The sequence below is a fragment of the Notothenia rossii genome (assembly GCF_949606895.1).
Source record: "Notothenia rossii genome assembly, chromosome: 10".
NCBI classification, from domain to species: domain Eukaryota; kingdom Metazoa; phylum Chordata; class Actinopteri; order Perciformes; family Nototheniidae; genus Notothenia; species Notothenia rossii.
This window is the reverse complement of record NC_136908.1, coordinates 20,477,011-20,487,088: the sequence shown is the minus strand read 5'-3', so window position 1 is coordinate 20,487,088 and position 10,078 is coordinate 20,477,011. Positions and strand designations below refer to the sequence as shown.

The 10,078-nt window shown below is 41.7% G+C and overlaps 1 protein-coding gene across 2 annotated transcripts in view; it reads left to right on the top strand.

Annotated features, from left to right (window-relative positions):
• Positions 1-9,422, top strand: part of prdm1b (PR domain containing 1b, with ZNF domain) — a gene marked incomplete at its 5' end in the record, with an annotated part of 10,134 nt that extends 712 nt beyond the window's left edge. The window contains 5 exons of one of the 2 annotated variants that reach the window (XM_079655773.1): positions 3,047-3,166; positions 4,423-4,663; positions 6,071-6,993; positions 7,096-7,224; positions 7,678-9,422. In XM_079655773.1, coding sequence (XP_079511899.1) covers positions 3,047-3,166; positions 4,423-4,663; positions 6,071-6,993; positions 7,096-7,224; positions 7,678-8,253 — 1,989 coding nt within the window. In that variant the 3' untranslated portion in view covers positions 8,254-9,422. Of the gene's footprint in view, positions 1-3,046; positions 3,167-4,049; positions 4,145-4,422; positions 4,664-6,070; positions 6,994-7,095; positions 7,225-7,677 lie in introns of those variants that run through there. The other variant, XM_079655772.1, reaches the window with a different exon arrangement.
• Between the last annotated feature and the right edge of the window lie 656 nt (positions 9,423-10,078).

Here is a 10,078-nt window from a genome sequence, read left to right as displayed (position 1 = left end):
CACACCCACAGAGAAAGTTATCAGGGAAGGATTATACCAAGTGATCGTATATTGGATCAAGACTTCCCTCCTCCCTTGTTTTTCTTTTTTAAAACCATGCCTGACCTATTTACCTTCCACGTCCCTCCCTCTCAGGTGAGTCAGGAAATACAAACAAACCCCTTGAGCTATTAAAGTCAGCTGTTTGGCTTTGAAGGCATTGACATCCGGTATCTGCCTGGACATGTCTGTGTAAAGCACTGCAATCAAGACTCAAAGCAAGGGGATTTTTACTTAGAGAGAATCATCATCTCAGAAAGGAAGAGAGAAAGATGTCACACAGTCACTCCTTTTGTACTTGGTGTTTGGCTCAACACTTGATGTTTGTGGTTTTCTCCGCTATCCCCTTCCTCTTTCTGTACTAAACCCTGCAACACTTTCTGCAACATGTTCCTTTTTTCAACTTCTCCGACTCTCATCTTTCTTACTGCTGCAAGGGAAAGGCATGCAAAGCAAGGTGATCAAATCACTTTGAAGGCTTATTTAAAATCCCAAGCCCTTCTTTACCAAAAACATTTATCTCAAACACTTCACACACTCACACTTGTTGCAGCCAAACATGATTTGTCATTTGATTGTGCTCATGTGTCGCAGTGCTATCTAAGAATGTATTTCAATTGTATTGTATAACCCTAACCCTAACCCTAACCCTAACCCTATCAAACACTTACTGCCAGATAGGTAGGTGCTCACGTATGTGCATGCATATGTAAAGGGCGAGTCAGAAAGACATCAGATAAGAGTTAAGACTTGAAAACAAGCATGAGCGCACATTCGCATGTTTGCCAGTAATCTGCCTGCTTAAACTCGCCCCTTGTTCATTGAGTAGTTTCTCTTCTCAAAGAAGTTGTCATGTGAATCTTTTTCCTTGACTCGCAGAAGCTTGAGCTAGGTAATGCATTTACTGTGAAACACACTCCCTCCTTTGTGTGGGTTAGTGTGGGTAGTAGCGCATGCATGTGTCACCTTTAATGTAAGGCACAGTTCTTAACATTTATAGGAAGGCTCTGGCATTGAGGGGGATTTTTTACACAGGTGCGCGAATGGTACACTTGTTTCAGTTTAGCGGTCAAACCTTAAGGGTCTAGATAAGAACTGAAAATGTGGTTAACTTACCATGTTTGGCTAACAGGAGGAATGTTGGGCCCACTTATCTTCTATCCCTTTTAACTTCTTCACACTTTTTTTAAGCCTCCTTTTCCTCCCATTTTCATTTTTGAAGCGTGCCAGGAAATGCACAGAAGGGTGGAGGGGGCACGTGGCAGATGGGGCGTTATCAACGGGTGCCAGTGAGCTGCGGCAGAGGCAGCGAAGAGGATGGATGGGGAGGGAGAAGGTGGGGAGAGGAGGGTGTGTTGGGGGATTTAGGTTAAAACCAGATGATTAACTTTCGTTGGGGACAGGCAGCCGGCCAGGCAGCGTGTGCGTACGCCAGGCCACAACCTGGCAGGCACACAAGCTGTTTCCAGAGGGTTAAGAAAAGAACAAGGATTGGGGGAAGGCAGGGGAAAAGGAGGGCGATCGGGAGTGTGATAGCGTGGGTCCGTTTAAGAACGCCCATCCTCTTTTCTTCCGTTCTTCAACACCCTGCCCCCCCCCCCCCCCAACTGCCTCCCCCTTACTCCCAACCTGGCTGTACTGAGCGGTTAGCAGCAGCAGCGGCCACAGCGATTTGTTAGTCACGCAACGCCAGCAAAGCACAATGTCCCTGTCACACTGGTTCATCGCATCCTGGAACCACCTCACTTGCCTACCACAGTTACTTGACCCACACACAGAGACACACACACATAGTGACCTCACTGACCTGTTGTTCTTTTCATTGACTGCTAATGCATCATTTACGAAATCCAACTCCTTCCCTTCAGTTCAGTTGTTTGTAAATGTGTTTAAATGTTTGTGCTTTAAAGGATTTAGGGCCAGTTTGAATTAGAATTGCTTATTGACAGGGAGAAAGAGTGTGTGTTTATCTATGGGGGGTTCAGGAAAGGAGGCTAAAGGGGTGGGGTGAGGGTGGGAACATAAAGCTCCTCAAGACACGAAGGCTGTGTGTATTCCGCAGATGCTGCTGCCTGATGGCGTGTGTGTGTGTGCGTGTGTTTGGGTTCATTTTGAGAAGGGTTGACCCCAAGCCTGTGCACTTTCTATGAAAGTGTGACTCATAACTCGGTTCTGCACAACAAAGAGGACACTGACATATCTTTTACCTCATCACTCTGGATTAACCATCTTTACAAACACAATATTTTCTTGTCCAACTGTCTCAAAAATTACCTCAAAATTCAGTAAAGACTCAATCCCCTGCAGGACAGAGAAGATTAAGTGTCCCTGGGAAAAAGGCTGCTCATGGTAAAGAAAATCCCACGCACATTTCAATTTTGCAATATCTATGACATGCATGTTCCAGAGAATGTAATCACAGTATATGCAAAGGTGTATCATCCATAGATGAAACATTTCGCAATCAAGCTTTTTGACTTTGAAACAAACTAAATAGCAAGAATAATCAGAATGATATTTTATATTGCTTGGTTTGTCTTTGTGGCTTATCAAAAGTGTTGTCTTCTTTGAATTTTAAAATGCTTCATAAATTAGACAAGCATTGATACAGTTCACAAGAAAAACAACAGGTGATAGTGCTTTCTCTGTCTCATGTTTCTAACACGTGTTTATAAGGACAGCAGCTCAGAGATCAGTGGAGTAGGTCAGAGAAAGTGCAATTCTCTTCATTCAATTAACTTGTAAGTGTTGCAAGTGTGTCACCTTGTGGGTTTGAACCTGGCTCTAGAACTGTCTGGGTCAACATGACAAAGCCACCAGAACTGCAAAATATTCCAACACTGTAAACAATGGAGAAATTCAAATATTGCACTTATTCTTATGTATAGATGTGTTGAAATGAAAACAGCTGTTGTGGAATCTTTTGTCCCATGTGGCATCAAATTGCTGTATATATTGTAATGAGAAATATACTTCAATATAATCATGTATTTGTTATGTGTTCCAGGTAATGGGCGTGTTCAGCAAAGAATACATTCCCCAGGGGACTCGCTTTGGCCCTCTACAAGGAGTCCTCTACACCAAAGACAACGTTCCAAAACAGGCCAACAGGAAATACTTCTGGAGGGTAAGTAGAATGGTTGAAGAGTAGTTGGTGAAATGGTTTCTTCTTCCTCTGTTATTAAAAAAAAAACTGAAGTTTCACACCATGTCCAAGTCATTACCTCAATAAGGAAACAAAAAATGCTTTCACACACAACGCTCTGGTGTACAGTGGTTTTGCTGAAAACTTTTAGAGGAAGCTGTTAACGCTGGTACACGTAACAATGAATCCACTCTCACACAGCTTTACCGGCACTCTGCTCCGTCACAAGTGTCACATACACAAAAGGAAGGGACTATTGTTGAATATACATGTACACACTTAGTAAGTACTTTTAATTCCACCCCCTTTAGTCTTCAGGTCCCAGGTTTCTTTTCTCTCTCTCTCTCTCATCCATGTTATGTCACTTAGGAATTTTTCTTTTCTGCTGAGTCAATTCCCATAAGGACTTTTTGTTGCCACCCTACGTGTTTTCCTTCCGGTTTATTTCCTGTAAAGCCGTGCAAGGGATGTTTCACTAGTGCAATAGTGAAAGGTTGACGTTCTGAAGAAATTATCATATTTTGAACCTCGTGACACAGGTGGAGGGTGGGGACGGACGTGCCGCCACGGGCAAGCCTGAGTGTGTTTCTGGCTGCCTGCCAAAACCTGCCTGTTCATTTGATTTTTTGTTTGTTTTCATAAGCCAACGCATGCTTTTTTCCTAAGAAAGACACGATTAATTGTGCCAATGGCAATCACTACATACCCTTAAGTAAAAAAAAAGAAGCAACATATCAACACTGAAGTGTGAGAAACAGAAAGAGAACATTTGTAAAGAGGGAGAGTGAGAGTCACTGAGCTATCAGCCACACCTCCATGCTCGTCTAGTACTAATAGACCTACAGTGAGACAGACACAAACACACACACTGAGGACACACAGAGAGCAGAACAGTACGCTTCAGACCAAAGGACCAACAGATATTGATAATTATAGGACATTTAACTGTACATGGCAGAGGTGATTATTTTCTTTATAAAACAAATGGATTCAAATTATTTTTTATAGAGGTGTTGACATTTACTGGAATTAAATGATATTTGTCAAATGTATTTTCTAAATTCAAGGAATTATAGCACCTTCATGTTCATTCAACAGATGAACAAAATAATTATTTTAACAAAAATGTGTATGTTTATATTTTAATGTACAACCAATTGTCATAATGCAAAATACAAATCAGTTGCTTTAAATGTTTTGCGTCCATGTTTTAATCCCATTTTATTTTTCTTCTTCAGATTTACAGCGGTGGGCAGCTTCAAAACTTTGTTGATGGAAATGACGTCAACAGGAGCAACTGGATGCGTTACGTCAACCCGGCCTGCTCTTCGCCGGAACAAAACCTGGTGGCATGCCAAAACGGCAGAGACATCTACTTCTACACCATCCGGCCGGTGGAGCCCAATCAGGAGCTGCTGGTGTGGTACAGCCAGGAGTTTGCCCAGAGGCTCTGCGGCCAGCATGAAGACATCAAAAAAAGTGAGCAATTTATAACTTTACATCAGGATGTGAAGGTCTTCTGCTTCAGCTTTACACATACCTTCAGACGCAGAAGAGAAAAGAGCTTCTTTATGCAATTGCTAGTAATTGATGTGATTAACGTCTTTTGGAACCATGCTACGCTGAGGAATGATTCAGTGAGAAGGAGTGAAAGACTGCTGATTATTAGCTGATTTAATGGCAAGCCAGCACAATGACACACCAAAAATCATTTGATGTTACTTGACATGACAAAATGACAGATTTAGATCCGTGGCTATGACTAAACCCAAAGCATACGGGCTGTGTTAGGAGATCTATCATCAGCAAAATGATATCACTTGAATTGTAATTAATGTGGCACGTGATTATTGCCTTTCTGTTAAAAACCTGAAGACCTGTTAAGTCCTCAGGCCAATGTTTAAGATTATGGAAATGCACACACAAAAGACGGAAATCTCAGTATCTCATGTTGTGGAAAATGACGTTAGATTACGGGGAGGGGAGATCTAATGGGAAAAGTGCTTGGTCAAAGTACCTTTGTGAGTCACTTGGTTTCAGCTATAAGTAGAATAGCAAGTCATACCCTCATCATCCTGAATGATTGTCTGTTACCGCAAAGTCTGGTGACTCATGCCAACTGGATACACCAGATGGATGCCTTTTCATTGTGATGACTAATTCTAAGGCAGTATTATTACGTTGTTTAATCAATTTATAGGATCTTAAAAGCTTTCACCTTCCTTTTGCGTCCAGGGTTTGATTTTCTGTTATATTTATATTGAAGGCAATTTAGTTCAGAAGCTCGGGTACTGGTTGAGGAAGTTTCGGGCACCAATGCTTGTTTTCATATTAAGCTAAAGGAGAAAGGAAACCAGGGGCAAACCTTTGAATCAGTGATTTAATGTACAAATTAATTGTTGTAAAGGGGAAAAACCATGCAAAAACAGTGCTACATGACCCGAAATGCAATTAACATAATGAACACAGCAGAATGACATGACCCTTAACACACAGTAGTTGACATATAGTGATAGTGAGACATTCTCATAAAGAAAAAGAGAAGGAAAAAAGGCAAGTTTTTGTGGCAAGTAGTAAGACAGCTATACCCAGAACAGGTTTCGCAAAAGAAACGACTATGACATGACATATGGACTCCCACACACTTTACCACCAACTCATTCTCCCACATTAAAATCACTACTGTAATAGACAAACAGAAACCAGTGATAACCGTATGATTTACAACTCAGATGGAAACTACTATCATTTACCATAAGAGGGAGTGCCTTCTGTGGGCGGATGTGTGTGTGTGCTTTTGATTGTGTGTGCTTGTGTGTTACACCATTGTTTGATGTCATATCCATTCCTGTGAAAATACTCAATTCTGATTGTATTATTTTACAGAATACATGAGTTCTGATGAAGACCATGAGTCGGAGTATACCAAACAGCACCTACCTCACAAGACATGGCTCACAGAAAGAACAAAGGGAGGAGTGAAAGAAGAGAGGGAAGAAGATGAAGAGGAGAAGATTGATGTGGAGATTTTGGAGAGAGACACTCCGCCAGTAACACCTTACGACCAGATCATGGACTTCAGCAAAAAGGTTGAGAAGGAGGAGTGTGACAGAGAATCAGAAGACGAGGGGATCATTCCCTCCCCCGAGCCCCAACACAGAGAGCCTATCCTGGGCTTAAATTGCCCGTTCTTGCCAGATCCCAATCACGCGCTGCCATCTCAGCACAGAAGTCTCCCTCTACACCTCCATGGCCTCTACAGGGGAGGTGTTTCATCTTACCCCCTTTACCCTCAAACCAGATCCCTCCAACCCAATTACCAGCTCCTTCCTCCCTACAGCCCTACACACTATCCACGCCTTCTCCTCCCCTCGTACTCACCTCCTTTCCCTTGGATGATGTCTTCAAGAGGATCCCTTCGATACAGCAGCTATCCGGGCACAGACGGAATCCCCTACCCACCTGTCGGCCCACCTAATCTGCTGCCAGTGTCCATCCCGTACCCTATGTCTTCACAGGGGGGTCTGAAAGAACTCAAACCAAATATATCTCCCCCAAGGGGCGCCCCAGCCACCCCAGAGCTTTCCCCTCTCCCAAAGCCCGACAGTCAGCATCAGTATAATGAGCAGTCCTCCTCTGGCTGTGAAGAAGCCATGAATCTAAGCCTGGACACGGTGAAAAGCGAACCATCGATACGCAACAGCCATGGCCATAAATCGCTGCCCTACCCCCTTCACAAGCAGAATGGAAAGATCAAATATGAATGCAATATCTGCTCAAAAACATTTGGACAGCTGTCAAATCTCAAGGTAACTTTCATTCCCCTGCTACAGCTTATATTTGAATGTAATGTGTTCCACATTACGGATATTAGTTGGCACCAGTGCTCATTACTTTTTTATTTTCTGTAGGTCCATCTTCGAGTGCACAGTGGTGAGAGACCGTTCCAGTGTTACCTATGTAAAAAGAGCTTCACTCAGCTGGCCCACCTCCAGAAACACCACCTGGTCCACACGGGGGAGAAACCACATGAATGTCAGGTATGTTGATCAAATTAGTTTTTTTTCTTCTCTCTCTACATGCTGCATACAAACTGATCATACCATGAAGTTGATGTAAAACCAAGAGTGTGAAAACCTCACAAGGAAACAAACGTAAATGCTCTCTGACTCACATCACTTTCTGGTAAGGCAGTGTGTTTGATTTTCAATGAGCCATTACCCGCTTTGTCATGCTATTGTTAAAAAGTGTGACTCTGTGGGTGTGAGTGTTCAGGGTGAGGACACACTGATACTTACAATAATAAGAAAAGCAGTCCTTTTATACAAGAACTGGAATTACATGATCAGCCCTGACACTATATGACAATTACTGTACTGATTAGTTTATCCAGAACATTTCCAAACACAATTGATTTGTTTTTTTAAGGTGTCAACGATCAGTCACGTGAATGTTGCTCACAAAAGCCCTAATCTTTCATTTCATGTTTCCAGGTGTGTCACAAACGCTTCAGCAGCACCAGCAACTTGAAAACACACCTGCGACTCCACTCTGGTGAAAGGCCATACCAGTGCAAGCTGTGCGGCACCAAGTTCACCCAGTACATCCACCTCAAACTGCACCGTCGCCTCCATAGCAGCCGCGACCGGCCCTATCGCTGCCAGCTCTGCGCCCAGGCCTTCTTCCACCACTTCTCCCTACGCATCCACCAATGCAGCTGCTGCATGGCCAACTCCAGCGCACCCGTCAATGTCCACATGAAGCAGATGGTGGAGCAGTTTGACGCCAGCCAAGAGGCGGACATGCTCACAGAGGTGGCGTCGGCAAGGCAGGTGGAGGAAGCGGTGGAGCACTGGTTGGCTCATACCTTGGAAGGTGAAGGGAAAGAGGACCAGAAGGAAGCCACCGTACTACTGAAAGCTCTGACGGCGGCAATCAATGCTCCAGCAATGCCCATCGACAAATCGCCCATAGCTACGTCACACCACTCACCTCCACTGGCCTATCAGGAGAGGGCCAGTGTTGTTCATCTCCACCAATGGCCAACAGTGAGGGCAGAAGGACAGTGAGAAAAGATTAAAGAGGACATACAGCATCATTACCATTAATAAAAACAAAAAAATGTCGCCAAATAAAACTCCCTGAAGTCCATGAAGGGCATTAACGGGAATAAAAACGTTTGTTATCCAATGAGCACAGCACCAAAAGAAGAGCATTCCAAAGACTGGGTGAGGGTATTGATTGTACTTCCTCCCAAAACTCCGTTTCAAAAATGAATATGGAGGAGGATGTTGTTAAGCTGTGAATTATTCAAAACTCTTTTCACTCAGGTAGAGAAGTGATTACTTTGTTTGTGCTTTAACTTATTACCTTTTGGGAAATGTAAGTCATCTTTATTTATTTAGTTTTATTTTAGTATGTTTTTTCTGTCAGTGTTTTTTTTATGTGTTTCCAAAGAGATTTGATCTCTTATTAAAATGAGGAATGAGTCTTCACTTGTTGTATTGAGCAAGGTTGTACTTTGTGTGAAAGCATGTTTGAGCTTCTGTGTGCATGTGTACAGCGAGTGGAAGTAATTACTGTATGAACGATAAGGCACAATCCTTTCCTGCTCTTTAACTGTTTGCAACTATTTTATTTATTATAAAAAAGGGAAAATCAGGTTTCTTGAGACTGTGTATTAATAAGCAATTGCCAAAATTCGATCAAAGAACATGAATGCGTAGCACTGTTTTTGGATCATTACTCAATTCATTCTTATATAATTAACCTTTTCTTGATAATTTAGCAACCTCTCACAGCTTTAGATAAAAAAAAATATCAAAGACACAATGTGCTAAATGAAGCCAAATGCCACTAAAAGACCATGAATCGCTAAGTTGCTTGTATCTGATATTTCTTACCTACAAAGCTTTACTGTATATGTTTTTGACATCAGAAACATGCAACACAGAAGAACATTAATCTTTAGTCAATTAGCACTGGAATAAAAAGGCAACCCGATCTGTGTTATTCTGGTTGTTATAGAAAACCAGCAGGGAGGTACTGTCTTTGCAAATTGTACTACTCAGTTAATAATGTATTTCTTTTATCCTGTTTTTAGTGTTTTCCTTCTAATATGTTTGTCTATTTAGTTTATTTTTGGAAACAAGATGTTAAGAATTTATATGTGAGAGACTATTTTGATGATACTTTTATATTTACACGATGTAGCATATTAAAGATATTGCTTCTATAATTCTAGTGTTATGCGTGTGTTTTCATATTAGTATAAGATTGACAAGTGGAGTTTTACAGCAACAGGGAGGTTGCTGCATTGTTCCATGTTTAATAAGCAATGCGTTATTTCTGTCGGTGATCAATTGACTTCCCAAAGACAAAGCTGCCAGACAATAGCTGACCTTTTACGATCACCAATCCTCTTCATTAAGACCATGATGAGGTCCGTAATCCTTTGTGAAAAAATAATCCATGATGTGATAATGCAATAGTTAGGTTTGGGAACCTAACAAAGAAGAATCTTTAAGGTTGGGAGACATTTATTTTCATTGTTTAAAAGAGTACATCACCGATTTCAAAGTCAATTAGTCATTTATTGTTACCTTGAAATCTTGAAGATTCTTTTTTTCTCCCCAGTTAATGGAGAATCCAAAAATAATTACAGTAATAGTACTATTTAACAACAGCAACAACGAAATAAAATGTCAATGTCTTTTTATCCTAATTTCTGGTCATTTGAAATAAGATCATTGATGTCTCAAAGAAGCCTTTTCCTATTAACTGAAAGCTGTGAAATTACATATTTCCTCTGGCTGGGTATTGAAACACATTCAAAGCTCTTTACATATCCTATTCCCCTTTCCTGCTGGCAATAAACTCTAATCCCACACTAGA